The sequence below is a fragment of the Cariama cristata genome, unplaced genomic scaffold, assembly GCF_000690535.1.
Source record: "Cariama cristata isolate BGI_N322 unplaced genomic scaffold, ASM69053v1 scaffold12742, whole genome shotgun sequence".
NCBI classification, from domain to species: domain Eukaryota; kingdom Metazoa; phylum Chordata; class Aves; order Cariamiformes; family Cariamidae; genus Cariama; species Cariama cristata.
Window position 1 is genome coordinate 9,940 of NW_009605546.1, and position 13,902 is coordinate 23,841.

General features: G+C 39.0%; 1 protein-coding gene across 1 annotated transcript; it reads right to left on the reverse strand.

The window, feature by feature from the left end:
- Positions 1-220: 220 nt before the first annotated feature.
- Positions 221-12,998, reverse strand: RPF2 (ribosome production factor 2 homolog (S. cerevisiae)). The gene is made up of 9 exons (XM_009696007.1): positions 12,873-12,998; positions 12,003-12,040; positions 11,262-11,301; positions 8,077-8,158; positions 7,908-7,984; positions 6,610-6,709; positions 2,052-2,154; positions 928-1,072; positions 221-621 (listed from the first exon to the last, which is right to left on the reverse strand). The coding sequence occupies exons 1-9, from the start codon at positions 12,927-12,929 to the stop codon at positions 442-444; spliced, it is 822 nt and encodes a 273-aa protein (XP_009694309.1). The 5' UTR covers positions 12,930-12,998; the 3' UTR covers positions 221-441.
- Positions 12,999-13,902: the final 904 nt, after the last annotated feature.

Genomic DNA, 13,902 nt, shown 5'->3' on the forward strand with positions numbered 1-13,902 from the left:
GCAGTTGTGCAAAAACTGAAATACATAAACAATAAATGAAGAGAGAAGTTTGTGTTGTGTAGATTATGCACGTACGCTGCTCTGGTCCTGTGCAGAACGTGCAAGACGAGTTGACTGATGAAGGGCTCCCAACATAATAGCCATAAAACTGCTTGGGAAATGAGTCAGCTGCTTGAGTAGTGTCTGTTTGCCAACACCAAGAGAATAAATACTCAGCTTCGGAAAATTAAGCAAGTTATATCACAGTTTTTATTTTAAATAACTAAGTTCCATGGTAAAGCTCAATACTCCATGTTCCCTTTAAAATGACAAACCATTAAAAAGATTTTTTTATAAAACTAAAGCTAACAGCAGCTAAATCTTTTATGTCCGACACATTTATATTACAATATATATACTAAACTTGAAGGTACAAAGAGCTGTCAAAGCTGTTCCAGACTATCAAGCTGATTTTGACTTTTTGGGACTAACCCCACCATCTTCAGCCGACTTCTCTGCTGGCCTCTTTTTTAGCCCTTTCATTTTCCGCGTCTGCAGTTTACCAAGATCTTGCTTCTGCATGTGGATTCGACCGTAAGTTGTACCGAACACATCATGGGAGATATTCTTTTTCTTCTTAGGCTGTAAGGGAAGAACGTTGTTAGTATTTCTGAGTAGAGAGCGCCAGGAGCTCTGGTGAGAATCAACTGCCTAAAAGCAAGGCTGCATACATTGTCTGGAGCTTAGAGATTAAGATATGTTCTGTATGTTCTATATGCTTCCAGAGGAGAGTTTGTACGCCAGCTCATCACCACTGAAGTGCTATGGTCCCAGAAATCTCCGCTGGCCTAAAAGTAAGCTTTGGTCAAGTATACAATAATTAATACTTCAGCTTTTGCTCTTCTTCACAGATAGATATGGAAGTAATATACTTTCCACGGAACATACCTTCAGGGCTTTTGGTTGTTTTAAAGACAGCTTGTAAAGGTCATCCGAAGCTAAATGTGTCCTCCTCATAACCAGATCTAACGAAGGTCCCATCTCTTCCAGTTCAATTCTTGGTATTTTACAGCCAGATTTCTTCAGAAGCGCCCTAGAAGGGAAAAACAACCAAAATCAACATTGTCCTCTCTGATAAAGATTTATCCGTCCTCTGAAAGGGCAGGTTCAATCCTGTAGTTGGGAAGACTGTTAAAAACAATTGCTACTGCTGATTCTGTTATCAAGGAAGATGTCTGTCGATAACAATTCATAATATATTAAGTCTGTCCCATCACAATTTGAACACACCCGAAATATAACCTGGCTAAGGTAACTTTTTTTTTCTTAAAAAAAACCAAAACCAGACCAGTATTATTGTTAACACTCAGTCCCAGTACCCTGAAAGCCCTATCACTCCTCAAATTCAAAATAATGTCCTGGGTATTAAGAGACATGAAAACTACTTACTATGGTTTACAGCAAAATAACCTGAGCACTAACCGAAAAGGTTTTTTATTTGTTTGTTTTGAAGAATGAGAGTGACGAAAGTGATTTTGTTATAAGAGAAATAAAAATTGCATGGAACACAAGTTATGGATGCTCACAGCCTCCTAAGGCAAGGCCACGAACAGCAAGGATGAACGCCAGCGCAGCAAGAAAGATTGTCTTGTCCTGCCTTTCCTGGTGTATCGCCAGCTGCAGCCTAGCGTCTGTCAGTCCCCAACACACGCCGAAGTGAGAGAAGTCCCAGAAATCAGCCTGAGAACAGGCTCGGTCCATGAAGTCTAAGAGGGTACTCCAAATTCACCAGGGTAACTCCCACTGCCTTACTAACCCAACCCCATGAAAGAGCAATCCTCCCAGCTAGGAGAGGGAGTTCAACAAGGAAGGAAGCAGCAGGTTTAGGGCTTAAGTGTTTTCCTTCTGCTTGTGAAATGACTCTGTTATGCTAGAACTCATCTACACATTCTGTGTTTTAAATGCAGCAAACCATTGCTCAAGCTAGTTCAACTACAAAACTATGGGCTAAATTTGGGGAAAAGTTGAGAAGTGTACCAAAAAGCAAACAAATAGATAAAACACATACTCACTTATAGCTTCGCATGTAAATTTTCCCATCTACAGCTGTGAAATGCAGAACGTACTCTAGACCAGCCAGACGAATATTGGGCACGCTGGGACCTCTGAAGAAATCTGAAAGAATATTTACAAAGAATAAATGTCAGGTTTCTTGGCTGAAAATCAAACCAGCAGATGACTGCAGCAAATCGGTTTATTTCACAACAGACCTGCATCACATCACTGATGTGAACTCCTTGCCTATATAAATATTTTTACTGCACCTAGGCAAGGCTATACATGGGATGGATCTAGAAAAGCTGAATCTATATGTTTAATGGGAATTTCACAAAATAGCCGCACTTAAAACAGCAGCCCTGCCAAAACACAGGAGAGAAACTTAACATTGCACGTGTTAGCTCCTGCACTGGTGAAACCAAACGTGTAGAAATCCTGGCAGGAACACCGTGACTTCCCAGAGACTATCTGGGAAGCAATATACATGCTACCTAAAAATAAGTGCATGGAGAAGAGCAAATATACTCTCAGAGCAGTAACTTAGCTTTATTAAGCTAACTGGGATAATTGCATTGTCTATTCTTCTAATTACTCAGCTCTAAAGTCAGAAAAATGAAACGCATCTTATTTTGCGTGTAGGCCAGTTCATGCTTGGCTAAACATAGATCAATACAGAGAAGCCATTAGTTCAGGGATCTGCTTAAAGACATCGTTCAAAAAACTTAAGATTCTTAATCAGAGCCAGATCTGGAAGAATACAAAGAAGGATCAAAACCAGTACAAAACAGATAGAAAATGTATCTTGTCCACTCTCACCTACATTTTCTCTCTCTGACTTGAGGAAAAAGTTTAGGTATATTGTTTCTTTCATACCTTCCCCAAAACAAAGCACTTCTGTCCTTTAGGTAAAGCAGTATTCATCATTACAATTAATGTCTTCTCTATCTAATAAGCAACACATCTATAACAACTATCTATATTTATATCTATAAAAATAAGACACTTAAATACTCGCTTAGTTTGCAAAGAGAACACAGAAATACAGGTTAAATACAAAATGAGCCGTCTCTAGCGAGGTTCTTGTATCAGGCTATGAAAAAAATACTGTGCTGCCAGAGAGCTTGCAGTAAGCGCTGCAATCTGTCCAACACATGCAGAGGGTGGAGAAAGAATGTGACCTTGACTGAGGGAACAAGGTGTGCTAATAAACATTACAGAGCAATGCTGAAACACAGGAGCACTGCTAACAGATGCAAAACACATCAGTCTTTTCCGTTCTGTCCCATTTTCAGATCCCTCGGCTAGCTGTGTTTTCTTCCACTACCTTTTTCAAGAGTATAGCACTGGAGTGACATCCAAAACAAAGTCTTGCTGGCAGGTATCAGCTGGAGTCTAGCCAGGAAATTTCCTTGGTCAAACACTCTCTCCCCTCCTCTTGTGGACTGAGCTCGTAGTTAGAGCAAAAGTTGCAAATAAAGTATTTTGTTTGCTTCTGGCATGTATTTTCCCTTTGACTAGCTCTCTGCGGGTACACAGGCTTACATTTACAGTGGTTTTATTGGCAACACCCCCCTTTCGTATTTTCCTGTGGCATCACACATCTTTTTACCCACAGGATGATCTCTTCCAACAAATGCAGGTGGTCAGGAATTTCTGTTTCCTGGCAATGCTGAACAGCTGCAGAAACCTTACACTTCAGCGTATCCAGAGAGCTGAAGTTTTTTTAATGTACTCTTGATTTACAACTCTTGCTTTGGTTGGACTACAGACTTGCTTTCTCCTTTCTTTCCATGCCTAGTTCTTTCTCCCCCTTGTCCTCAACATGCTTCCAGAACTTCTAATTTACTTTTTCCTGCAGAGAGCTTCACAGGATGCTTCCGTTTCCAGATTAAATTCCTAAATTACTTCGGACCATGAGTCTATCCACTTCTTTTTGTATCAATTCATATCCAAAAGCTGGTAACGCTGTAACCTAGGTAGCTACGGTTAGCATTAGTGGAGCTCAAACTCTATCCCAGACATTTCCCAGCCATCCCCTTTCTTGGCCAGAAAGAACCCACAAATCTTCTGAGACTGTGTGAGGCAGGCTGTATGAAGAACGACCTGATGGTCAATCTAAAATTGTAGAGGTCTCCTGGAAACCAACATTTTAGCAAGCGTATAAGCAAGTCACGCAGCGCCTAGCCACTTACAGGATGAAATGGGTGTGCAACAACAGAACTAGCAAGCAGGCAGTGCTGTAAGAGATGAAACATTTTACAAATAAAATAAATATAGCCTATATTTAGCATTATAAATAATACATCATTATAAATAAAGCATAAAAAGTTATTAGAATTTCATGAACTGCGTTCCAAGGACTTGCATCGTAAATTAATTCCTACACTGCCACATCAGCAGGCAATGAAAACCAAACCAGAAATAATAGGATGTCCTTGTCTTCCAGGTCTCTAAAGAAAAATGCAGCTGCCATTTATCTCTCCTAAATAACTTCTTCCACCTCACAATTTAAGTGGACTATAGGGTTTGGTTACCATGAAGACAATAATTCACCCTTGCCTTTAATTTTACAAAGAAACTGCTGTAAGATGATATTCCAAACATGCGTAAACCCTTTTGATACCACAAAAGCCAATGAAAGCTTGGTTGTTCACCAGCATCACTGGCATCACATTCGTTTGGCAACAAGAAGCTGTCAGCAATCTAATATTCCCTCTGGGATCCCAACAATACTGCTACAGTAACAAAATATTTGCCATTGTTGTTATAACGACACTTTTCCATCTTTCCTAGCAATAGAGTGGCAGCGTAAAAGCACTCTCTTTTGCAGGAACCGACAGAATCAGTTCTTCCCTATCAGTTAAGGGCAGTTTTGAAGCAGGTCCAATTATTACCCAAACAATTTTAATTGGTTAGTGATACCTTCAAGCCTTTACACTCCTTAACCTTTTCCTTTGTTGTTTTGCATCTAGCTATTTCATAGAAGTCAGCAGAACATTAAGACCTGGAGTACATTCAAGAAGAAAGATAGGGTTTTGATTTGAGTACGTTTGCAGAGTCATTAAAAGGCAAATAAACAGGAAAGGAGAAAGGATGAACATCAAAAGAAATAGGACAGGAAAGACTAGTTAGTTATTTGGCAACTATCTAATGATGCATGTCTTCCATTTAAGGTATCAAGCTGTTTGATCATGGGGTGCAGGAGCAGATCTGGATGCCAATCACCAACATTGTGCAGATGCCTGGACAAGACACACTTCCGAAAATAATGCACCTGCTTCCTGCAGCATAAATATTCATTTAGAGTGACACAAACACGCAGCGTTGAAACTCACTTATCTTTGTCTTCAATATTCACCCACCTTCAAAGGTTTATAAGCACAGTCACTAGCCTTTCATCTATACCCAAGAACCAGCCAGCTGTATTGAGAGGATGCAAATTTTCTCCTCTCCTGCCCCCTTTTCAGTTTCATTCCAGATGAAACATCTTGCTTTAAGGAATTACAATACTGGGGGGGGGGAGGGGACGGACACAAAAACACCTCATTTTTAAGGTCTGTTTCTAACGAGCAATCATTTATCTGTTTGCCTAACAAAAAAAAGCCCAGCCAATATTTATTTTATATGAAAGGGAGATCTTGCAAAGCTGTAAAATTATGAATTGTTACAACCCAAGAATGGAACGGAAAGAACAACTGTTCTTATTGGGCCAGTTTCAGTATTTTATCAAAGTTTAAAAAAAAAAAAAAGTAATCTACTTTTCGCAAACCTAGTAAAAATTAAAAAACACACAACTCTACTTACTAGATCTAGTTCTACCAAGCAATATGCATTTTTTAAGTGTCAAGAGATACAGCACCACCTCATTGAAGTGTCCCAAAAAGCTGCCCTAAGAAAAGCACAATCACTTTTTGTAGTTCCCCAGAAAAAATCTACAATGTGCTTTATCTCTCAGAGCCTCCAACCTTGAGATAGTAAAAAACTTTATGCCAGTTTGTTTACTAAGCTCCAAGCCTGCCTTGACATTATGACACAGCTATTATCTACAGCTGATTTTTACTGCACATGTTCTTTCCAAGGACTCTAATCAATGGCACTTTTGTTAGAACTGGTCAAATTCCCAACAGAAAATGCTTTCATTATAAGAACACAAGCTCAATTATACTCATTGGACTTTTTTGTAAGCAAAAATATCGCATTTTCTGAACTTAATCCACTGATTTCAAATTATGATACTTGAAAAATATTATTTGGTTAGAAAAGTGATGATCCAGTACAATTACAAGGTAAAGACTTTTTGAAAAACACAAGAATTTTCCCACAAAACCATAAATTTTAGTGAAGACAAAGTTTCAACTTCAGAGTCTCTTAGGTTAGTCTTTTTTCCCCCCCTCTAACATCATGATGGTTAGTTAACTTTAATTTCCTGTGACATGAAACTTACAGGTGCCTGTTCTTGGTTTCCTTCTGTGCTGAACGTAAGCAAACATTTATCACAAACCAGCATTTCCCAACAGATCGTATCACTACAGATTTATGCAATCCTACCACTCAAATAATCAAAATACTGACCAATAAGAAGGCTCTTCAGTCTTCTGTATTCTTCATTTACATCAAACATGTCACCAGCAAATATCAACATAGGTTTTGTTCCTTCAGGACATTTACTGTTCTGTGGAACAACAATTTTAAAACAGAACAAAAACTCAGACCATGTTAGGGGACATATTATTGACTTAACAGGTGGTTAGTCATACAACATTGAATGAAAAATTGTGACCTGTGATCAATACAGACAGAACAGACACTCTTTTTTTTTCCTCATTGAAGAACACTGTATGTGTATGGAAGGAATTTGTTTTTAAAAGGGAGAAGTGTATTATTCTTTGTGCTGGATTAAAGAGATTGATTCTTTACTCTAAAATGTGGAAGATAACACCTTCTGGAGAAAACAAGTGAATTTGACGGCAACTACTACTAAGAAAACTAAAATTAGAGGCAAAGCAGCCTATTGTCCTCTGACACTGGAGAGTACATGAAAAAGGCTAAAACACTAGTTTAGTCAATCACCTAATTTTAATTCTGGCCAACAAATACATTTACTTAACTATAACTCCCCTGCTGTAAACAGTGTTATTAAGATACACACTGCAATCTGACTGCAAGGGGAAGATTCACCTTTATAAACCCTAATTTCTTCACTATCCCTCTAGACTGTCCTGCCAAATTATACACTGTAATGAGAAGGAGGACCATAAAAATTCCTTATTTTTGCAGTGTATGAACTACTTGATACAAAAGTACACATATATGAAATATGTTTTACTCTTGCCAAAATGAGCCTAACATAGCCATAAAAGGTGAATTTCCTCTGGGTTTAAATAATCAAGGTCTTAGCTCCCCATCTGAATTAAGTATAGTTCCCTGAAAACTGGCATTTATGTGCTACTGAAAGCTAAAGAAAGTTTCAGAATCATCTCAGCGGGACGACCCTCTTTGGTTATAATTTGAGAAGAGGGCTTTCAGTTCTCAAAGCCTACGCCAGTTTATATCAGAACCTGCCATGAGCAGAGCCTAAGGCATTTTATAAATCTAACTCCTTAATTAAAAAGGAAAATATTAGGAATAAAGCAAATACAAAAAATAGAATCTGCAAAGAAAGTTGCAAGCTTGCTCAAAACAACCAAAATAAAATAAAAAGCAGAGCATAAAAATAACATTCTGGGGTATGCTAATTAGGAAGCCTCATATACCGCATGAAGCGCTTTTTTAAACAACTCCTGTCCTTGCTTCAAAGCACAGAAAAAGGCAATGCACCAAAAAAATCCACCAGCAGATGTCACTGAAATACTGAGTTAGCGATTCCTTACCTTGACATCTTTTAGGGATACAAACTTCTCAACGCCCAGCTCGATCATATCTAGGATGTGATAGTCAAACATGCGACCTGTGAGAGTAAAATAAGAAAACTCAGCTATTTAAATAGTCATTGAAAACTAGACCTTTCATCCAAATAAAAACCCAAGTGAGACATATTACCTATTATCAGGTTGTTAGGTCGCTTCTTGTTATGAGAGCCAAACAGAAACAAAGAACAATCTGATTTTTTGGAAAAAAATTCCTACAATTGAGGAAGAGAGCAAAACTCGTGAGTTCCAGTTTGTAGTGTTTACAATATTGCAAGAAGCTATACATCACAAACACATTAGTTTAGGAGCTGCTTCATGAGAAGAACAACTGCACCTACCAAAAGAGTTTTGAGCCTGTCCAGGTCCACATAAACGAAAATTGACAGTTGCATTCAAGGTTCAAATAACAATTAATTTCTTTTTTTATTTCCCACTGCAGTCTTGAAGATTAAGCCAGGCAGTTTTTCTTGCCATTTGATCTGTAATGCCCTTTTTCATAATTCCTCATTATTTGTTTTTACATAAGATACCTTCAACCACTTCTCCTCACCTGATGAGTAAGTATTTGCAAGTTGGCTGCAGTTGTAATGCGCCATTTTAGTTACCCAGCTAAGCTTTATGCAGCATATTATTTTTGCTGAACAGTTTCTGAACAACCAGTTAATTCCCTCAACAGCAAGCCTAGGAACATGTGCAAATATCTGATGTTCTCACACTTGGGCACGAGAGTCCTTCTACAGAGCAACTTCACATCCATTTATTATTTAAGACTAAAATGCTACTTAAAACCAAGCCAGGGGTTATTATCATAGAACAGATCTCTTCTCCAGGTGGAGCAGATAAAGAACCTATTACGGTATTATGTCCTGAACCAACATTACAGCAATTCTTTCTGAGGATATCCAACTCCAAAGCCTTTTTACACACTGCTGCTTCTCAGAGCAGTCTCTCATTCTGCGTATCACTCGTGGCTCCTAGGTATACACACACGCTGTTTATCCAGTACTTCCCAGAACCACCAGAGCTTCTATACCCACCCTTAGTGGTTGTGAAGCAGAAAAAGCCACTGCATCTCCTCCCACCCCTGCAACGGCAGTCGCTCAGAGAGCATATTGCAGCACTGCCCCGGGAGGGACACCCCCAGGAGCAATCCTAGGCTGGACTAACCACCCGTACAACTCACACAGCTCAGCTCTGAGCTCTGCCACCAAGTCCCTGAACAATACTGACAGCAGGCAGATCAAGGACAGGCCAGAGGGGCCTCCCCTCGAAACACCTGCTCGTACAGCTCCGTTCGTCACTGTGTGCTGGTATATGTACACTCTTGTAACAGCTGTATGGTATTAAAAAGAGGCAACAAACTCAAATGCCTCAAATGTGTCCTGCATGTACTACAACATCACACACACTGCAAAATTGCCCTTTTAAAAAAAAGCCTGTAACCAAGTTAAAAAAAAAATCAAAAACCAAAAAATCCCCCCAACTAACTTGCTTTGCCTTTCCATATCTTTCTAGGCTCTGGTTATTTGTTGACACTGTTCTCAATAACACAAACCCATTGTTTTGAGGTTACAAGAATTAAAATTCCCTGAAGGACCCCCTTTAAAATATCAGAATGATTGTAGCTGCCGTGTTTTCCCAGAAATCATTAGGAGTTTATATCAGTGGTCAGCTGATGATCAGCTAGTTCCTATATGACTGTGAAACCAAGTCATCAGCTATGGGATTGTAAGAGGTTTAGTTTCAGCAAACACTGTTGCAAATCTTTCCTCTCTACCTACAACAAGTTTTCCATCCCACTTGCAATATTTTATGGGTGGCTGCATTACTGTGCTTCACGCCAAGAGCAGAACAGAAACATACTACACCACCTCAGCATCACTACTAATGCAGATTAAGTAACTTTCTATGTTGCTGTATCTATGCTGGAACCACAATGACTTTTTGTTCCCAACACATTAAAAATGCTTTAACCCAACTGTCCAATACAACTTCAGCAATGCCTCTAGCACTCACCATTGGCTGCCTTCACTTTTTAAAAAATGATCATTAAGGATCCTTAGCTATCTCTCCCCTCCTCTCTCTCTCCATTTACAGAGAATTCCTTAGATGTGTTTCCCCTTTATTTTCACAGACCCTTTCAGACAAGAAAGTGCATTTGTGCCTGGTGGGTATACGTGAATTTTTTTTTCCTTCACACAGAGATTTACTTAATACAATACGCCTAAATTCCCAACCTCAGTGTGTGTTTTCAGCAAGTTATTTCAACAACTGCCTCATTCATTGGAAAGCTGACCCTTATTTCCCTTTGTGAGTCAGCAGTGGCACTGAGCAAACATTACCAAATCATGATCATTGGGAACCGAACAACTTATTTGGGGATAATTCTTTTTCGTCTTTATCGTAAAACTACAGCTGTACATCACTATCTCCTTTCTCTCATTTTGTTGAAGGAAATACATATACCGCTTTTATGACAGACATATTTCACCAGTTAAAGTAATGCTTCAATTGAAGTGCAAATGTGTGAGAGAGAGTCTTAGGATTAGCCCCTCTATTTTTTGCCTTCTTGCTCATAAATTATTTTTACCTTTAAGCACTGAATCAACATCAAATCCAGACAGGGGCATATCACTAAATGTATTTCCAAACACACACCCCCTTCCAAAATACCCTCCAAGCTGCCGAAGAGCCACTTTGGCAACCTCTTTGCAGGCCAAATACACACATTCAACTGAAATTCCGTATTTTTCTGACGGTTCTTTCTGGATGTTGGAACAGAACTCTCAGTGACCATCTCATGTTTGCACAGCTGATGCAAGTGTTTGCATGTGGTACTCTGCTGCGCTTTTCTTCCTCTATTCAAACATGAGGAAGTCACAGAAAGCTATGATAGCTCCATTTAACCATTTTAACCTATGAATTCACCAAATTGGAAACAAGTTGTTCACAGCAATGTCACTTTAGAGGACTGACTTTTAGAAAATCAAAATAAAATGCTTTATTCTTCATGTCAAGCACTATTACCTACAACAGTGTTAGAGAGTCCTAAATTTGCCTGCCAGTTTACAGAAACACGCATTTACAGTAAAGACAAAGTCCTCACAACATGACAATTCTATCTTGCAGACAGAGGAAAAATATGCCTGACACCATAAATCTAGACATAGCCCTACCTTCAACTTACTCAAACTCCCTATAAATTTTGTTTCTAATCTAGTTCCTCACAGAGCAACAGAAAATCATCCTCCAATAAAGTTCTTCATGCCTTTAAGGCTGTAAAATGTCATAAGAGAAGATGTGGTTTATACTTACCAATGATGTCTGATCCTCAAAAGGCCTGGTAATATTTTTCCTGAGAGGAGGAAAAAAAGGAACAGGCCCAGATAAGCACTTCTAATTAGTTCTCTAATAACATTAAAATTCCGCATTCTACTGGAAACTCCAAGAGTAGAGGCTCAGTTTTAGTTCAAACCATACACCATATTAATACTGCCACAAGTGCCTTAGGGCCACTGTTGCCATTTTAAGTATTTTCCTCCACATTTCGTGTCTCCTGGGGCCTGACTTCCAGATCACCACCAGTGATGCTTCATAAACAACTGCCTTTGCTTGTTCATCCAACGTTAAATTTAGCTATTACAGTTAATGTCTCTGCACTACATCCACACAAATACCGGGTTCCCATTTTGAGCAAGACGTACCTATCATTATAATCTGCAACTCAAATTCATAAGAATTCAGATATAAGAACTTCAGCCTACCCTCCTCACACAGAACCTCGCTAGCTCTCTGCACAGATCAGTCAGAGAATCCAACTGTTCAAGTTTGCTGAATCCTGCCCCGTAACACCTGGCACAGAATGGGCTCAGCACAAGCACTGATCACGTGTAGCTTGTTTCCAGTCTACTGTAACTTACGGTGAATCTCAGTCACCTTCTGCAACCCTTTCCATTGTTCAAGCCCCAACACTACCCAGCATCTCTATTTGTGCTTTGAAATTACCAAAAGCTGTCTCGACAGCAGACTCAAAGATGTCAAAGTGAGACCACTTACTTTTTATACAGTACAGCAAAAGGCTTCTTCACAGCGTACTACAAAAGACAAAGTTAAACGTGTATTATTTCCAACACATTTAAGTGCACAGCACTGCTTTTTCTAAAACCCTGCAACTTACATGATCACATGAAATAGAGTAATTGTTTGTGCAAACTGGTCTAGAAGAAGGGACCTCAAAAGGCCTGCTCACAATAATACCCTTCAAGTTGGTAGCAATCTTGGTTCCCAACTAATTGCAGGATGTATTTCTAGAAACTAAGAAACAACAAAATAACCGACAAACAGCTGAAATCAAAGCCATGTAACGGAATCTAGGGGCACGAGAAAAAACAGGGAGTGAACAATAACATGATTATCATTGGCATAAGACAGTAAGAAAATAACAAAGCAAGGAGAGAAAAGAGCGTTAGAATAGCTATAATCTTTTCAGGTATAGAGTTAGGAGACAGAATTGGTAAGTTTAAGTTTTAGGAGAGGTTGAAAGCTCCATATCAATACACACAAGCAGTTTACAGGATTCTGGGATATGACTTCAGCTGATCCAGTCCCAATTCTGTACCTAATCCTCTTGCTTTCAAATGGACTTGCAACACTTCACCTTATACACTGGACAATTGTGGAAAAAATAATAACGAAGAGAATAAGCTCAAAACTTCTAGTAAAGAAGAACGTGAAAGAAAATAACCTCCGTCGAGGCATAGGTAATGACACCTTTGGAGTACTGGTCAGTCTGAGATTTCAGGAATGCGGAGAGTATGAAAATATTGATCTTGCAGCAGAGAATATGCAAACTGCAAGAAAAAGAGAAAGGCAGGCAGAACAAAAGGTTATACAATTAAAGGTTGCATACTATGTCCAACAACTTACAATGTCTTTAAGCACTTCAGTCACTGTTAAGTTCGCATTTCCTCCTTTTATGAGCATAGCATTTTTTGTATTTTCTTTAAGTTTGGGTTCTCTCTTCTCAAGAAATCTTTTTGCTCTCTTAGTTTTGGGTTTTCTGTAACAACAAATTAACAGTTGAAAACTTAGTATTAGTAATAACACCCGACTGTCCAACAACTTACAATGTCTTTAAGCACTTCAGTCACTGTTAAGTTCGCATTTCCTCCTTTTATGAGCATAGCATTTTTTGTATTTTCTTTAAGTTTGGGTTCTCTCTTCTCAAGAAATCTTTTTGCTCTCTTAGTTTTGGGTTTTCTGTAACAACAAATTAACAGTTGAAAACTTAGTATTAGTAATAACACCCGACACCGCAGAATAGGCTTTCTGTAACAACAAATTAACAGTTAAAAACTTAGTATTAGTAATAACACCCGACACCACAGAAAACAGTTAAACAAAACAAGAATTGGAACAAGCAGTGTTCAAGTAACTTGTTTCAGTGACTCAAACTAATTCCAATCTGCACAATTACAATCAGTGCTAAAAGCCCAGTCTCAAATGAACATGTTTTACTGCCACTCCTCTTCCTCTCTGTCCCCCCAAGCTTGCAAAGGCGATTTTACAGTCTCGGGCTTTTCAGTTTCTGCTAAATCAGAGCGTAAGCTATACCCGAATTCCCACAGACAACTGACAGGCTGAAAGCCTCCCCTCCCACCAGCTCCCTGCCCAAGTCAGACTCCCATACGAGAAGAAAACAAGGTTCCTCAAAGACGATCAACGGCATCCAAAAGAACAGCTGAGGTATGGCATACCTGTTGGCATGAACCAGAGCAGGGTACCGTGCATTATTTAGGGGAAACACACCAGCCTGAACAGGGGCACAGAGCTTATGTAAATTACTAACTACATGCTTAAGAACTGTATTTCTCCACTAGAAGAATGTGAAGCTTTCGATATCTTCTCCGCGAAGCATTATATTTATTTTCTTTTAGAAAACAAACAACCGCCCCCA